We start from the raw sequence: 18,164 nt of genomic DNA, 5'->3' as shown, positions 1-18,164 counted from the left end.
ACGCCCAGCTAATTTTTGTATTTTTAGTAAAGACGGGGTTTCACCACGCCGGCCAGGCTGGTCTGGAACTCCTCACCTGAAGTGATCCGCCCACCTCGGCCTCCCAAAGTACTGGGATTACAGGTTCGTGAGCCACTGCGCCTGGCCGTCAGATCTTATCTCAAACACCACTTCCTTGGTACAGCATTCAGAGACACCGCCACATCTCTCCCCGGTTACTAAAGTTTCCTTCCTTCGGCACCCTGCATTTTTCCTTCATGACTTTATCACAGTTTGTAATTGTCTATTTATTTTAATTTACCTGTCTGTGTCCATAAACTGTGAGCTCCACCGGGACCTGCTCTCTGCTATGTCCTCGATATCAACAGTGGTCTAGGATCACAGCACGCTTTCATCAAATATTTATGGCAAACAGTCCAGTCCATTCCTGAACTCGGGTTCAGAAAAGGATAGCGACCTGTCCAAAATCACACAGGTAAGCGGCAGACTTGATCCCAAGTCTCCTAATTGGCAACCCAAGACTCTATCCCCGGAACTGGCAAGAATCTTTCTAAACTACCCCCCGATAAAATTTTGAGCGCCAAAGAAAGTCCCAGAAAGGGAGGGAGTGAGCAGTGTGGAGAGTAGGAGGAAAGTGATTTGACTTGGCCCCTTCTCTCTTAACGTTAATGTGAGCATACTGCAAACTGAGGGACTACAGCAATAACGACGTGGCAAGGCGGCTACACTTGAGTGAACCACTGACCCCGCAGCCATCAAAAGACGCCCGAGACGGGAGAGGCGAGAGGGGAGGAGGGTGGAGACCCTGCGCAGGCGCAGTCGAAGCGCTCCGCCCCTGTCTCCTCCGCCCCGCCCTATCTCTTGCTAATCACAGAAGTCCAAGAGCGGTCAGCTGATGCTACGCTGCGCGGTCACGTGACAACGGGGGCGGGGCGAAGCGCAGGCGCGAGGAGCAGGCGCGAGGAGCAGGCGCAGTTGGTGGGCGGCTGTGTCAGCTGACCCAAGGGGCCTTCGAGGTGCTTTAGGCGGCTTGCCTTGGTCTCAGAATCGCTGCCGCCATGGCTAGTCAGTCGCAGGGGATTCAGCAGCTGCTGCAGGCCGAGAAGCGGGCAGCCGAGAAGGTGTCCGAGGCCCGAAAAAGTGAGTTTCAGGGTGGGGCTGCCCAGCGTGGCGCGAGTCGAAGGAAGACCGCTGGGCCGCAGGTGGTGGGTAGATTAGGCCCGAAAAACTGCGGGGTGCGGCCTTGGGTATAGTCGCGGAAGGTTGTGTGTTTCGAAGCTCTGAGGAGCTAAGGCTCTGGAAGGCTTGCGAATCGCCTGGAAGCCACGATATGAGATGGTAAATTGGGCGTGGAAACAGTAATGGGTTACCGTCCTTGGGGCCTGGTGGCTTGTGAAGTGGGCTCTCCAAACGGAGCTCTTTGTTCTTCCCCTCTCCCATTTAACTGCCCTGGGGTGGTCACTTTCGGTGAATGGAGCCAGCATCCACACGGTGGCTTGGTCTAGAAACCTGGAGTCCTACTTGCCTCTTCTCCCTCCCTCGTTTGCCACCTTTAGTCAGTCGCCAAGGCTTGAGTGTCTTTCACTTTTTCCCCCATGTCTACTACCAGCGTCTTAGTCCAGGACACCAGTTTCTCTAAAGGTACTGTAACTGTCTAAATCGTTGATTGGTGTGTGTGTGTGTGTGTGTGTGGGGTGGGGGGAGGTGTCTGTGTTTCTGTGTAATATGCGGCAAGCGCAGTGCCCAGTGCATCGGTTGTCTCCCCTAACGTGGCATTCAGTGTCGCAGTGAAGGAAGCAGGTATTGGATCGCTTAATTAATTGCAGGAGAGATGAGGGCTGGAGTGGAGAAATGTAAGGTTGCTAGAGAATTTAAACAGGTGAGTTTAATCCAGACTGGGGAGTGGAGGAACCCGTTCTAGTCCCCTCCAGTCAATCCATTCTGTCTGCAGTCAGTCGTCCTTCTAAAATGCAAAGATACGACTTCCTGCTGGCAAGGAACAAAATAAATAAATAAATGCAGATATGATTTTCCTACCGCCTTTGCAGTCAGACGTTTAGTGCCTGCAGAACAAAGCTCAAATTCCTTAATGAAGTTGGGGAGGCTCCTGTGGGTCAGGCTTGGTCCTTTCCTCCAGCCATACTGAATCATTGTGGTCCCTTAGAAGCACCATGATTTCTTTCATCTGCAGGTCTTTGCACACGCTGTTTCCTCTGATGGGAGAAGCCTTTTCCAATTCTCCTCTCCTTTGTTCTCTGACCCTTAGTCTTCCATCAGACCTGAAAATTTAGGAAGCACTTCTTTGGGGAAGCCTTTCCTGACTCATGCTTCTCACCCGGATTAGGCTTGGAGTCCCTCCCAAGTGCTGATTTCTGCCACTGCCGTGCGATAACCTGTTTGTTTATATGGCTCAGTCACTCGACTAAGCTTCTGGAGAACAGAAACTATGTCTCATTTAACTTTATGTATCCAGTTTCCCATCTGGTGAGAAAGATGCTTCTTTCCCTATTTTACAGATGGTAAAAATGAGGCTCAGAAATGATTTGTCCATACCCTGGGAAGCAACATAGTTGGGACTCGCCTCTTTTTCCATGCAAGGCTAAGATACTGATCTTAGTAATTCCTTGGTGTTTCTCCTAGTATAGGAGTTATTCTGTCTGACATCCAACTAGATTGCAAGCATGTCTCTTCTACTTGTGCAATTAGGGGTTGTGTGGTACTTGGAAAGCTTTCTTTGAGGGTGTTGGGAATGGGAGGAAGCCTTTTGTTCTTGCTCCGGTGACTGGAAAGTTCTTTGTTCTTCCCAGAATATTTCCAGTCATGCTCTCGATAGAGTATTTCCAGAATGACTTCTCAGAGTTTGTGTTCTGATGGCTCATCAGTAACAGAAGTTGTATCTGTCGGGAGGGATAGGAGAATAGATTGGGGAAGTACAGAAAAAAATGCTTGGAATATTGTAAGAATAATTCTGAGTACCCTGGCCAGGTAGGATTTATGTTTTATACCTTTATCCTGTCAAGCCTGGTGCAGGGTTTTGTATATCTCAGGTAGCTGTGAATTTGTTTTAAAAAGTATTAGTTTGGGCGTGGTGGCTCACACCTGTAATCCCAGCACTTTGGGAGACCGATGCAGGTGTATCACCTGAGGTCAAGAGTTTGTGACCAGCCTGGGCAATATGGAGAAACTCTGTGTCTACTAAAAATACAAAAATTAGCTGGGCATGGTGGTGTGCGCGTGTAGTCCCAGCTACTTGGGAGGCTGAGACAGGAGAAACGCTTGAACCCAGGAGGCAGAGGTTGCAGTGAGCTGAGATCGTGCCACTGTACTTCACCCTGGGGAACAGAGGGAGACGCCTTGTCCCCCCTCCCCCCCCAAAAAAAGTATTAGTTTACGGTTAACATACGTCTCAAAATTTTTTTTTTTTTTTGAAGACAATCTCATTCTGTCACTCAGGCTGGAGTGCAATGGCACCATCTTGGCTCACTCCAACCTCCACCTCCCGAGATCAAGAGATTTTGTGCCTCAGGCTCCCAAGTAGCTGGGATTACAGGTGCCTGCCACCATGCCTATTTCTACTAAAATACAAAAACATGTAAATTAATCATTACATAAATAAATACAAAATAAATTTTTTTTTTTTTTTTTGAGACGGAGTCTTGCTCTGTTGCCCAGGCTGGAGTGCAGTGGCATGATCTCGGCTCACTGCAAGCTCCGCCTCCGGGTTCACGCCATTCTCCTGCCTCAGCCTCCCGAGTAGCTGGAACTACAGGCACCCATCACCACGCCCGGCTAATTTTTTGTATTTTTATAGAGACGGGGTTTCACCGCGTTAGCCAGGATGGTCTCAATCTCCTGACCTTGTGATCCGCCCGCCTCGGCCTCCCAGAGTGCTGGGATTACAGGTGTGAGCCACTGCGCCCGGCATAAATTTTTGTATTTTAGTAGAGACAGGGTTTTATCATGTTGGCCGGGTTCATCTCAAACTCCCAGCCTCCCAAAGTGCTGGGATTACAGATATGAGTCGCTGCGCCTGTCCTGTCTCAGAATTGATAATAGTTAGGAACAGAGGTATTTGGAAGAACTGCAGTTTGAAAAATTGCCTTTCTTGATTTATAATTATGGTTGACTTGCCCAGTTAAGATTGGGACGAGGCAGTATGTAAAATGGTCCCATCCAATTTTTTAATGAAATCATTGCGTTGGACCTTAAATTTATTTATTTATTTATTTTTATTTTTTTGAGACGGAGTCTCGCTCTGTTGCCCCCAGGCTGGAGGGCAGTGGTGTCAGCTGACTGCAACCTCTGCCTCCTGGGTTCAAGTCATTCTTCTGCCTCAGGCTCCCGAGTAGCTGGGACTACAGGCGCTCGACACCACACCCAGCTAGTTTTTGTGTTTTTAGTAGAGACGGGTTTCACCATATTGGCCAGACTGGTCTCGAACTCCTGACCTTGTGATCCGCCCATCTTGGCCTCCTGAAGTGCTGGGATTACGGCGTGAGCCAACACGCCTGGCCTGGACCTTCAAATTTTAAAAAAATTTGTATTAATGGCATATTTCGCTGGAGTGAAACAAAAGCACTGGCTCCCATATGTAAGGCCCAAGAAAAACAAGACTTAAGAGAAATACGATTTTCTGTTTAAATATTTTTGATTTTTAGAGGCCCCTATCAAAATTGAATGTTGAAGATGTTTGCCAAAGGCAGTAAATGGTATCTTGAGTTATAAATGCAGGGAGCCATGGGAGTTGGGAGTGCTGTCTTGTGGAGCTACTGCATAATGTTTGGGCCATGAGTGTTTTTTGTAGATTGTTGGTTTCAAAAATATCTGTAGCTTTGAAATATAGCCCATTATAGCTGATGGGAGGATACATGTGAAGGATTGGGGTACAGGTGGCCGAAGCAGACAGTAATAGGCCAGAAATTATACTGGAGTGAACGTGGACTTGCAGAAATAGTACTTGGAGTGCTTAGAGAGAGACCTGTTAATTCAGACTAGCGTCAGGGAATGTTGATGTCATGGGTCACTTCATTACAGGTCCAAAGTTCTTAATCAGGAGGTGGAAGATTAAGTTATTTTCATTTATCCACACAGGCTCTAGACAGTTGATATACAATGATATATAACAAAGCTTAATTTTAGATGCAGGATGTCTTTTGCTCTGAATTAAATAAATAGGTTGATGGTCTAGAACCCCCCCTTTTTTTTTTTGGGGTGAGTGGAGACTCAAAGCAGAGGGTATATGTTGGCTGTCCTTGTGGTCTGTTTTCATGTAGGCTTTGACCAAACCTAGAGATTTTTTCCAGCTGTATGTTAAGCCACTCACTTCTAGAAACCAAAATACCTGCGTGTCCCCTTCTCTCAGCTGCTTGTGCAGTCTGACTGTACAGTGTTCCTCATTCAGCATTCCTTCGCAAGTCACCACTATCATTACTTCCTTGTGACAGGCACTGCTTTTAGTTTCCAATGTTACATCATCTGGTTCATTAGTTACATTATAGGTTGGTGTCCTTGGGAGCTTATTAGGCTTCTTGCTAAGCATCTAAGTAGGGTTGCAGCTTTAATCAGCAGCATACTTATGTGTTTACTTCTGGAGAAGAGTTCCCTAGGTGGTTAATGTTACTCATTCTATGTTCGTTCTTAATAGTTGAGATTGAGAGAATATTCTGACACATTCTACAATGTTTTTAATGGGCTGTAGTTATAGAAGGTATTCATTTTTGTCTTGTCACTTGCTAGTTAAGTACAGCCTATAGGAGGGAGGAACCTGTACTGTTTGTTAGCTCTGCATTCCCTCTTTCCCATGCACATCTCTTCAGACTGTGTCATAATTTATTCTTGGTTTATTGTTATAATATACCATCTGAGTCTCTGCTTGCTGTTCTACTTTTAACCACTTCCTGATATAGCTCTCTCCTTTGAAAACAGGAAAGAACCGGAGGCTGAAGCAGGCCAAAGAAGAAGCTCAGGCTGAAATTGAACAGTACCGCCTGCAGAGGGAGAAAGAATTCAAGGCCAAGGAAGCTGCGGTGGGGTCCCATTTGTTTTTGTTACTGCTTTCATCTCCTAATCCCCTGTCCCACCAAGGCTTTCAAAATAGCCAGCATAGCTCAGAGATCCTGGTCGAATTTTGAAAATGTGGTAGTCGTGTGTTTTATTGACTGCTTAGGCATCTGTCTCTTAGGATGATCAGTTTTCCCACTCATATTGAGTCCTAATTTTCATTTATTCACTCATTTAACACCTATCTGTTAAGCAGTTAACATGGGTCAGGTACCGTGCTAGATGCTAGGAATCAGCTGTGGCCAGGAAGAGACATGGTCCCTTCCCTCCTGGAGTGTAGCTTACCGTCTGGTGGCCAGGGAGACTCAGTAATACAGTGCAAATCATGCAGAGCTGCAACTGAAAAGTGCTGTGACGGTTGTAAACAAATCAAGTGGAGCCCCACTTTAGTATAGTATATATAGTGCAGACATTTAGTAGTGATACAGGCTATACTATGGTGCATACAATAATAGTACAAAAACAGAGAGTACAGAGGAGGCAGGGACAATTGTGGAAAGGGGAAAGGACAGAGGAAGGCTTCACAGAGAAAAGGAACTATCAGGACTCTTGGGTGCAGGTAACAAAATATAATTAAAACTGATTCTAAATGGAATGTAATGGCCTATATAATTAAAAACCCAAGAGCTTAAATAATATGCTCAGGACTTTCTCTCACCTCTGTGTTTGGCTTTGTATCATTCTCAAGTTCTACATTGTGGCCTCTAGTAGTTCCAGCATACACACTTCCAGGCCCAAGTCCAGTGATTAAAGGCACATACCTCTCTCCTTGCATTAAGTAGCAAACATTTTGATCAATTTTTAATTTTTTCTTTTTAAGAGACAGTCACACTCTGTCATTCACGCTGTAGTGCAGTGGTGTGATCATAGCTCACGGTAGCCTGGAGCTCCTAGGCTTAAGCCATCCTCCCCTGCCCAGCCTTCTGAGTAGCTAGGACTATAGGCATGGTCCATCATGTTCAGCTAATTTTTTTTTGTTTTTGTAGAGATAGGGTCTTGCTGTGTTGCCTTGACTGGTCTTGAACTCCTGGCCTCAAGTGATCCTCACATCTCGACCTCCCAAGCTGGATCATCTATGTTCTTGGCAATTACAGTGCCATTAAAACTTGGCTGGGCACAGTGACTCACACCTGTAATCCCAACACTTTGGGAGGCTGAGGTGGGAGGATTGCTTGAAGCCATAAGTTCAAAACCAACCTGGGCAATAAACCAGACCGTGTCTCTACAAAAAAAAACAAGATAAATACAAATAAAACTTAACGTGTTTCTTTGATTCTTGTACTGGGGCTGATAGGTGCTGTAAATTGTCAGATTGCTCATAAAACAATGTAGAAATACCCTTGTGTGTCAGGGCAGCCATCATCTTATCTTCTTTTTTTTTTTTTGAGATGGAGTTTTGCTCTTGTTGCTCAGGCTGGAGTACAATGGCATGATCTTGGCTCACTACAACCTCTGCCTCCTGGGTTCCAATGATTCTCCCGCCTCAGCCTCCCAAGTAACTGAAATTGTAGGCATGTGCATCCGGCTAAGTTTATATTTTTAGTAGAGACGGGGTTTCTCCTTGTTGGTCAGGCTTGTCTCGAACGCCGGACCTCAGGTGATCCGCCTGCCCTGGCCTCCCAAAGTGCTGGGATGACAGGCATGAGCCACCACGCCCAGCACTTTTTTTTTTTCCCAAGATGGAGTCTTGTTCTGTCACCTAGGCTGGAATGCAGTGGCATCATCTCGGTTCACTACAGCCTCCACCTCCCAGGTTCAAATGATTTTCCTGCCTCAGCCTCCCAAGTAGCTGAGACTACAGGCGTGCACTAACATGCCCGGCTAAGTTTTGTATTTTTAGATGAGATGGGGTTTCATTATGTTGGCCAGGTTGGTCTTGGAACTCCTGACCTTGTGATTCATGTGCCTCGGCCTCCCAAAGTGCTAGGATTACAGGCGTGAGCCACCACACTTGGCCCGTCTTCATATTTTTACATTCTTTTTTCTTTATTGTGGCACAGGCCTAGGAGGTCCCAATGACATATGCCCTCATATTCTTACATTCTCTGCTGTAGTTGATTATAGAGATGGTACTGGTATTGCACTGTAAAGCACAAGCTCTGATTCCTTTTTTTCTTTCTTTTTTTTTTTTGAGACAAGAGTTTCACTCTTGTTGCCCAGGCTGGAGTGCAGTGGTGTGATCTTGGCTCACTGCACCCCCCACCTCCGAAGTTCAAGTGATTCTCCTGCCTCAGCCTCCCGAGTAGGATTACAGGCGCCCACCACCACACCTGGCAATTTTTTTTTTTTTGTCTTTTTAGTAGAGACAGGGTTTCGCCATGTTGGCAGGCTGGTCTCAAACTCCTGACTTCAGGCGATCCACCTGCCTCAGCCTCCCAAAGCGCTGGGATTAGAGGTGTGAGCTACCAAGCTCAGCCAAGCTCTGAATCTTTCTAGCAGTGTTCCATTTGTCACCTCTTTAGTTTTGGAGACAACTTAGCAGAGCCTGGCATATGGCTTATATTCAAGAAACAGGTAATGGGGTTCTGAACATAAAAGTATGAGTTAGCAACTGAGCTGTTATGAAATGCCCCGGGAGATTCCTGTAATATGAACAGTTACGGTATAGTATGAAGAGCCCTAAGGGCACAGTGGCTCCTGCCTGTAATCCTAGCACTTTGGGAGGCCAGGGTGGGTGGATCGTTTGAGCCCAGGAGTTCAAGACCTGTGTGGGCAACATGGTGAAACCCTGCCTCTACAAAAAATACAAAAATCAGTCAGGCATGGTGGTGCGTACCTGTAGTTCCAGCTACTCGGGAGGCTCAGGTTGGAGGATGGCTTGAGCCCAGGAGGTAGAGATTGCAGTGAGCCGAGATCATGCCACTGCACTCCAGCCTAGGCAACAGAGTGAGACTCCATCTCTTAAAAGGAGAAAATCGGCCGGGCGCCGTGGCTCAAGCTTGTAATCCCAGCACTTTGGGAGGCCGAGATGGGCGGATCACGAGGTCAGGAGATCGAGACCATCCTGGCTAACACGGTGAAACCCCGTCTCTACTAAAAAAAAGACAACTAGCCGGGCGAGGTGGTGGGCGCCTGTAATCCCAGCCACTCGGGAGGCTGAGGCAGGAGAATGGCGGAAACCCGGGAGGCGGAGCTTGCATTGAGCTGAGACCCGGCCACTGCACTCCAGCCAGGGCGACAGAGCGAGACTCCGTCTCAAAAAAAAAAAGGAGAAAATGGAGTGATAAAGTCAGGCACAGTGGTGCACACCTGTGGTCCCAGCTCTGCAGGAGGATCTCTTGAGCTTGGAGTCTGAGGCCATCCTGGGCAACATAGTGAAATCCCATCTTTTTGGGGAAAAAAAAAATGGAGTGATAGCCTCCTTATAGGTCGTCGTGAGGAATAGGTAATGTGAGAGAATCTTTTGCAAATTAATGTTATACAAATATGAAGGGATGTTGTTATTAGCATATGTATATGTATAGTGTGGCAAGAACAGATTAGGTGAGTAAAAAGGGTCTGACACAAAAGTTACATCTTCCAAAACCTTATAGGTTAAGTTCTAGTAAAGAAGGCACAGCAGTTAACAAAAAGCTGGCTGTATTGTGAAGACCATAGAAGGTAAAAGAAAATTCACGTGTGTGAAATTGCTAAGAGAAACTAAAGAGATAAGATGTTTATGATAAAAATTCAGGTAATAAAAAGGAGCAGGCCAAGGTGGGTGGATCACGAGGTCAGGAGATCGAGACCATCCTGGCTAACATGGTGAAACCCTGTCTCTACTAAAAATACAAAAAAAAAATTAGCTGCGTGTGGTGGCAGGTGCCTGTAGTCCCAGCTACTCAGGAGGCTGAGGCAGGAGAATGGCGTGAACCCGGGAGGCAGAGCTTGCAGTGAGCCAAGATTGCGCCACTGCACTCCAGCGTGGGCAACAGACCGAGACTCTGTCTCAAAAAAAAAATAATAATAAATAAAAGGGGGTGGTGGTGGTGGGGGCAGCAATGAGAAATTAGTTTTCCTCTCTTTCAGATCTGCAGTACTCCTCAGAGCCAGTCACTGTTAACAGATTTCTTTTTTAAATTCTTACAGAATATTTATATTTGCAAGAACAGATGTGACACACTGTTGAATCCACTGTTGAACTTAAGAACTAAAACACTAACCAATAATGGTGAAACTCCTTGTATATTACTCCTAAATTGTATCTTCCTTGTGTTTATTATTCTTACTTGTTTTGTTTGGAGATGGGGTCTTCTTGCAGTTTTGCTCAGGTAGGGCTCCAACTCACCATCCTCCTGCTTCAGTGTCTTGAATAGCTGAGACTACAGGCATGCACCACCATGTCTGGCTTGTGTTTATTATTATTTAGGAATTTTTAAAAACCATGTATCTCCCCACATTTAAAACCACAGATACAAAAACATACCACATTGATACTGTTGTATATCTTGCTTATATTTTACAGTTCATTGCAATTCCTGAATAGTTCTCTTGTATAGAAGCAAACTGAGTTTTTAGGTTGGTTCCTGTCTTTGGTTAAGGCTATATAGCCGACTCTTAGAGGAGAGATGTGAATACATGTCTTTGGAATAATTTCCTAGCAGTGGAAATGCTGTGCAGTTTACTTTTGGTAGATGTGGCTCCCGTTGACTCGGGGAATACCTCACATGTGCTTCAGCCACAAGGTCACATTCTGAGTATACTGATTGGTGAGCCTGGGTTTCTCCAAAAGTCAGCAAGTAGCTTACGAGAGGTACCTGACCAACCAGAGCATTGTTCTGATAATCCCTCTGTTACATCGCTCCCCATCTCCAGGCACTGGGATCCCATGGGAGTTGCAGCACTGAAGTGGAGAAGGAGACCCAGGAGAAGATGACCATCCTCCAGACCTACTTCCGGCAGAACAGGGATGAAGTCTTGGATAACCTCTTGGCTTTTGTCTGTGACATTCGGCCAGAAATCCATGAAAACTACCGCATAAATGGATAGAAGGAGAGAGAAGCACCTGTTCTGTGGAGTGGCATTTTAGATGCCCTCATGAATATGAAGCTTTAGCACAGCTCTAGTTATATTCTTATGAAATGGCATTAAATTATTTCCATATATTATATAGTAGGTCCTTCCACTTTTTGGGCAGTAGCAAATCTAGCTTTTTGTACAGACTTACAAATTATCTAAAGATTTCATCTTTTTACCTCATATTTCTTAGGAATTTAATGGGTATATGTTGTCTTTTTGGCAAGGTATATATGCCTTTTGGCTCAAGCAACATGTATATCACTGTTGACTTTTTCTTTCTTAGATCTAGTTTTAAAAAAAAACACCACATAACTATTCTTTGAAGAAAGGAAGGGATTAAATTTTTTTTTTTCCCTAACACTTTCTTGAAGGTCAGGGGCTTTATCTATGAAAAAGTAGTAAATAGTTCTTTGTAACCTGTGTGAAGCAGCAGCCTGCCTTAATGTAGTCCATTCTTGCTAGTGGTTAGAACAGTGAATACTAGTGGAATTATTTGGGCTGCTTTTAGTTTCTCTTAATCAAAATTACTAGATGATAGAATTCAAGAACTTGTTACATGTTATTACTTGGTGTATCAGTAATCATTTAAAAGTAAAGACTCTGTCATGCATTTTTCTCCCATTCATTTTTTTCCTTGTCTCCATGATGACCAATGGTTTATCATTTTTGATAATGCATAATGCACTTTGACCCAGATGGTCTGCAGAATTTCACTTAGGACATTAGCGCACAAACAGCACACATATCACATACCCATTTATATACATAATTCGAAAATGTTTGTGATACATGCATCATGTGATTTCACCCAACAAATGTTTTGGAAAACAGCAAGCAACAGTGTAGTTTCTTTTCTCTAGAGAGCCTTGGCCTGGGGCAAGTTATTAAGCATATTTCCTTTCTGGTGGGCTAGATGACGTGCATTATACTTGCAGTACCTTCACACTAGCCTTACAAGTTTTTTTTTTTTTTTGAGACGGAGTCTCGCTCTTGCCCAGGCTGGAGTGCAGTGGAGCAGTCTCGGCTCACTGCAAGCTCCGCCTCCAGGGTTCATGCCATTCTCCTGCCTCAGCCTCCCAAGTAGCTGGGACTACAGGCGGCTACCACCTCACCAGGGTAATTTTTTGTATTTTTAGTAGACAGGGGTTCACCGTGTTAGCCAGGATGGTCTCAATCTCCTGACCTCGTGATCCACCCGTCTCAGCCTCCTAAAGTGCTGGGAATACAGGTATGAGCCACTGCACCCAGCCTAGCCCTTACAAGTTAAATGTCCTGTGGCCCTCTTAGCCGAAAGTCTTTGGATGCAAAAGTAATTTCTTGTAGGTGAAAAGAGTTGAAAGAACATTATGGGATTTCCTTGTTCTGATACAAGATAAGTAGATGACCTTAAAAACCCTCATATTTAATATGACTCAGGATTTTGTTTTTCAGACCACTACTGTCTCTAGTTACTGTTATTTCTCTGTTCCTTTTTATAGAATTCCTCAAAAGAGTGACTGGATGACTGGATGAGGTTTTTTTTTTTGTTTTTTTTTTTGTTTTTCTTCACTGTTAAAACCCTCAAGTCTTGCTATCCCACTGAAGCTGTGTGTCAGGATCAGCAATGCTGTCCAGGTTGAGAAAGCTCGTCGTCTTCCTCCTTGACCTTCCATACTCTGACAGGGTTGACCATTCCTTCATTTAACCACTTTCCTTTTTTTGAGATGGTCTCGCTCTGTGACCCAGGCTGGAGTGCAGTGGTCTGGTGTGGTCTCAGGTCACTGCAACTTCGTGTCCTCCACTCAGTCTACCCACCTCAGCCTCCTGAGTACCTAGGACTATAGGCACACACTACCACACCCAGCTAATTTTTCCTTTTTTTTTTTTTAAGACGGAGTTTCGCTCTGTCACCCAGGCTGGAGTGCAGTAGCGCGATCTTGGCTCACTGCAAGCTCCGCCTCCAAGGTTCACGCTATTCTCCTGCCTCAGCCTCCTGAGTAGCTGGGATTACAGGCACCCACCACCACGGCCGGCTAATTTTTTGTATTTTTTTTTAGTAGAGACAGGGTTTCACTGTGTTAGCCAGAATGGTCTTGATCTGACCTCATGATGCGCCCACCTCAGCCTACCAAAGTGCTGGGGTTACAGGCGTGAGGCACTGTGCCTGGCCAATTTTTCTGTTTTTAGTGGAGACAGGGTTTCTCCATGTACCCTGGGCTGGTCTCAAACTTCTGGGCTCAAGCGATCCTCCTGCCTTGGCTTCCCAAAGTGCTGGGATTACAGGTGTGAGCCACTGCACCCAGCCCACTTAGCTTCCATCGTGCAGTATTGTGCTTCATTGCTTCTCATTCATTCTCTCCCTCATTCTTCCTCCAGCTTTTTTTTTTTTTTTTGGCGATGGAGTCTTGTTTTGTTACCCAGGGTGTGGCGTAGTGGCATGATCTCAACTCACTGCAACCTCCCAGGTTCAAGTGATTCTCCTGCCTCAGCCTCCCTAGTAGCTGGGACTACAGGTATGTGCCACCACAGCCAGGTATTTTTTTGTATTTTTAGTAGAGATGGGGTTTCACCATGTTGGCCAGGATGGTCTCGATCTCTTGACCTTATGATCTGCCCTCCTTGGCCTCCCAAAGTGCTGGGATTACAGGTGCAAGCCACCATGCTTGGCCTCCTTCTGCTTTTATTAGTCTCTTCACGCTGCTGATGAAGAGATACCCGAGATGGAGAAGAAAAAGGTTTAATTGGACTTAAAGTTCCACATGGCTAGGGAGGCCTCAAAATCATTGGGGGAGGCAAGACATTTCTTACATGGTGAGGGCAAGAGAAAATGAGGAAACTCCTGATAAATCCATCAGATCTTGTGAGACTTAATACCACTAGAACAGCATGGAAAGACCAGCCCCCATGATTCAATTACCTCCCCCAGGTCCCTCCCACAACATGTGGGAAATCTGGGAGATACAATTCAAGTTGAGATTTGGGTGGGGATGCAGCCAAAGCATATCATTCTGCCTCTGACCCCTCCAAATCTTACGTCCTCACATTTCAAAACCAATCATACCTTCCCAACAGTCCACCAAAGACTTACTTCAGCATTAACCAAAAAGTCCACAGTACAAAGTGTCATCTGAGACAAGGTATGTCCCTTCGCCTATGAACCTGTAAAATCAAAAGCAAGCTAGTTACTTCTTAGATACAGTGGGGGTACAAATATTGGGTAAACACACCCATTCCAAATGGTCGAGAAATTGGCCAAAACAAAGGGGTTACAGGGCCCATGCAAGTCTGAAAATCAGCAGGGCAGTCAAATTGTAAAGCTCCAAAATGATCTTTGACTTCATTCAGGTCTCGCATCCAGGTCACACTGATGTAAGAGGTGGGTTCCACCCCTGTGGCTTTGCAGGGTACAGCCTGCAGTGATCCTGGGCAGCTCTGCCCTTGTGGCTTTGCAGGGTACAGCCTCCTTCCTGGCTGCTTTCATGGGCTGGTGTTGAGTGTCTGTGGCTTTTCCAGGTGCACAATGCAAGCTATCAGTGGATCCCATTCTGGAGTCTGGATAACGGTGGCCCTCTTCCCAAAGCTCCAATAGACAGTGCCCCAGTAGGGACTCTGTGTGGGGCTCTGACCCCACATTTCCCTTCCACACTGCCCTAGCAGAGGTTCTCCATGAGGGCCCCACCCCTGCAGCAAACTTTTGCCTGGGCATCTAGGCATTTCCATACATCTTCTGAAATCTAGGCGGAGGTTCCCAAACCTTAATTCTTGACTTCTGTGCACCTGCACGTTCAACACCATGTGGAAGCTGCCAAGGTTTGGGGCTTCCACCCTCTGAAGCCACAGACCGAACTGTACATTGGCCCCTTTCAGCCAGCCATGGCTGGAGGGGCTGGGACATGGTGCCATGTCCCTAGGCTGTACACAGCACAAGGACCCTGGGCCCGGCTCATGAAACCACTTTTTCTTCCTGAGCCTCCAGGCCTGTGATGGGAGGGGCTACTGTGAAGGTCTCTGACATGGCCTGGAGACATTTTCCCAATGGTCTTGGGGATTAACATTAGGCTTCTTGCTACTTACACAAATTATTTCTGCAGCCAGCTTGAATTTCTCCCCAGAAAATGGGTTTTAGTTTTCTGTCAAATAGGCTGCAAATTTTCCAAACTTTTATGCTCTGCTTCCCTTATAAAACTGAATGCTTTTAACAGCACACAAGTCACCTCTTGAATGTTTTGCTGCTTATAGAAATTTCTACCAAATACCCTATATCATTTCACTTAAGTTCAAAATTCCATAAGTTGCTAGGGCAGGGGTAAAATGCTGCCAGTCTCTTTGCTAAAACATAGCAAGAGTCACCTTTGCTCCAGTCAAGTTCCTCATCTCCATCTGAGACCACCTCAGCCTGGATCTTATTGTTCATATTGCTATCAGCATTTTGGGCAAAGTCATTCAACAAGTCTCTAGGAAATTCCAAACTTCCCCACATGTTCCTGTCTTCTTCTGAGCCTCCAAACCGTTCCAGCCTCTACCTGTTACCCAGTTCCAAAGTTGCTTCCACATTTTTGGGTATCTTTTTAGCAGCACCCCACTCCTGGTACCAATATATTGTATTAGTCTGTTTTCATGCTGCTGATAAAGGCATACTTGAGACTGGGAAGAAAAACAGGTTTAATTGGACTGATAGATCCACATGGCTGAGGAGGCCTCAGAATCATGGTGGGAGGTGAAAGGCACTTCTTACATGGTGGAGGCAAGAGAAAATGAGGAAGAAGCAAAAGCAGCCTAAAAACCCTATCAGATCTCGTGAGACTTAATCACTATCATGAGAACAGCACAGGAAAGACTGGCCCCCCATGATTCAATTACCTCCCCCTTGTTCCCTCCCACAACACGTGGGAAAGTTGAGACTTGGGTGGGGACACAGCCAAACCATATCACCAAGGTTTTGTTCTTGGACTTCTCTAATGTTCTATTGGTGAGACTACATTCATTTCCTGGCTTTATTACCTATACTGAAGACCCAAATTTGTATTTCGAACCCATTTCTCCTGAGCTGTAGTCATTAAATTGCTTATTTGATATTTTGACTTGGATGTCTGGTAAACATCTCCATCTTAACATGTCCCAAACTGTATCCAGTTTTGTTAAGGCTTTACCCTCCTTATTGCTAAGTGTAGCAACTCCTAATCTCTGCCAACTGCAAATACAGATCTACCAAACTGGAGAAACATGAAGCAACACTCATGTTCAAGGGCTTAGACTCAATTTTTAAATGGGATGCCACCAATATTTTTATTCTGGATTAATAGAGTTGTGCTTATTTATATAACTACTTGACTATTAATACTGAGCCAAGCAACTCAATGTTGCTAGTCACAGAAACCAACAGCAGAGAGGTTTTATTTTTTTGAGATGCTCTTTCGCCCAGGCTGGAGTGCAGTGGCACGACGATCAGGGCTCACTGCAGCTTCGACCTCCTGGGCTCAAGACATCTGCCTACCTCAGACTCCGGAGTGCAAGGATTACAGGCATGAAGCACCATGCCTGGCCGGGAGGGTTTCTTTTTGTACACTTAATACATTATAAGGGCTTGTAGCGGTGTCCCTGGCCTCTACCCACTAGATGCCAGCAGAACCCCTTCAGTTGTAACAACAAAAAATGTCTCCAGATATTGTCAAATGTCCCCTGGGTGCCAAAAACCACCCCCACATTAGAGAAGATAAGGCACTATACAAGGTGTCTGGAACATTCTAGGTACTCAGCAAATGTTTCCTAATTTTCTAAAACTTGCTGTCCTTTTCTCAGACTAATCATTCTTGATTACAAGTTTAATAATAGCTGCATTGGTCAGGACAGGACAGGCTCTGAAATCTCTGTGGCTTAATGTAACAGAGGTTTATTTCTTGCAAAGTCTGATACAAGTTGGGTGACGTCAGGGCAACTGTTCTCCATGTGGCCACTCAGTGATTTGGATTACTTCCGGTTTGTGTCTCTACCATCTCATCACATTCCATTATTTCAGTAATGGGAAGAAAAAGTTGGCAAGCATGCATCAGCTCTCACCTGCTTGTCCTCAAATGACACTTGTTCTCAGCTCATTGGTGTAGGTCACAGGTCACAACCTAACACAAGGGAGGCTAAGAAATAAGGGGGAGAAGAGGGAGCCCATGAATATTCCATGGGTAAAACCATGTTTCTGCTACAATTGCTAACAGTCTTTTTTTTTTTTTTTTTTGAGACAGAGGCTCACTCTGTTGCCCAGGCTGGGGTGTAGTGGCATGATTTCGGCTCACTGCAGCCTCTGCCTCCCAGGTTTAAGTGATTCTCCCACCTCAGCCTCCTGAGTAGCTGGGACTACAGGTGCCCACTATCACACCTGGCTAATTTTTGTATTTTTAGTAGAGATGGGGTTTCGCCATGTTGGCCAGGCTGGTCTCGAACTCCTGACCTCAAGTGATCTGCCCGCCTTGGCCTCCCAAAGTGCTGGGATTATGGGTGTGAGCCACCATGCCTGGCTTGCTAACAGCTTTCTATGTACCAGCTAGTTGTAAGAACTTTTACATTTATATTGACTAATGTAATTCTTTTTTTATGGGATATGAGACTGAGAGAGGTTAGGGAACCAGCCCAAGGATGTGCAGTGTTGGAGCCAAGATTCAAACTTGCAGTCCGGCTTTTGCATCTGTGTGTTTAACCATGGTGCATACTCAGTATTGAACAACTTCATAGCTGTACACCTTTTATGTATCTTACCCATCTGATTCTTTTTCCTTTACCTCTCCCAAATTGTAAAGTGATGCTCCTCAGTTGCCCTCTGGGCAATTTTATGTCCTGTAAACCTAGAGAGGAGGATGCCCTGATAAAAGGCATAAAATATGGCTCACACCTGTAATCCCAGCACTTTGGGAGGCCAGGAGTTCAAGACAAGCCTGGCCAACATAGCGAAACCCTGTCTCTACTAAAAATACAAAAAATTTACTGGGGCGTGGTAGTGCACACCTGTAGTCCCAGCTACTCAGGAGGCTGAGGCATGAGAATTACTTGAGCCTGGGAGGTGGATGTTGCAGTGAGCTGAGATTGAGACTGCACCATTGCACTTGCACTCCAGCCTGGTGACAGAGCGAGACTCCATC

The 18,164-nt window shown here is 45.6% G+C and overlaps 1 protein-coding gene across 1 annotated transcript; it reads left to right on the top strand.

Annotated features, from left to right (window-relative positions):
• The first annotated feature begins 907 nt into the window (after positions 1-907).
• Positions 908-11,673, top strand: ATP6V1G1 (ATPase H+ transporting V1 subunit G1). Its single transcript, XM_023223686.2, has 3 exons — positions 908-1,140; positions 5,926-6,026; positions 10,855-11,673. Exons 1-3 carry the CDS (start codon positions 1,059-1,061, stop codon positions 11,026-11,028), a joined length of 357 nt encoding a protein of 118 aa, XP_023079454.1. The 5' UTR covers positions 908-1,058; the 3' UTR covers positions 11,029-11,673.
• Positions 11,674-18,164: the final 6,491 nt, after the last annotated feature.

This window comes from Piliocolobus tephrosceles, chromosome 14, assembly GCF_002776525.5.
Source record: "Piliocolobus tephrosceles isolate RC106 chromosome 14, ASM277652v3, whole genome shotgun sequence".
NCBI classification, from domain to species: Eukaryota; Metazoa; Chordata; class Mammalia; order Primates; family Cercopithecidae; genus Piliocolobus; species Piliocolobus tephrosceles.
This window is presented reverse-complemented; position numbering and strand designations above follow the sequence as displayed.

Excerpts from the sequence above, each read along its gene's own strand:
- ATP6V1G1 (XM_023223686.2), top strand. The coding sequence starts at position 1,059 with ATGGCTAGTCAGTCGCAGGGGATTCAGCAGCTGCTGCAGGCCGAGAAG. Across the intron at positions 1,141-5,925 it reads GGTGTCCGAGGCCCGAAAAA|GAAAGAACCGGAGGCTGAAG; the intron begins GTGAGTTTCAGG and ends CTTTGAAAACAG. Across the intron at positions 6,027-10,854 it reads TCAAGGCCAAGGAAGCTGCG|GCACTGGGATCCCATGGGAG; the intron begins GTGGGGTCCCAT and ends CCCCATCTCCAG.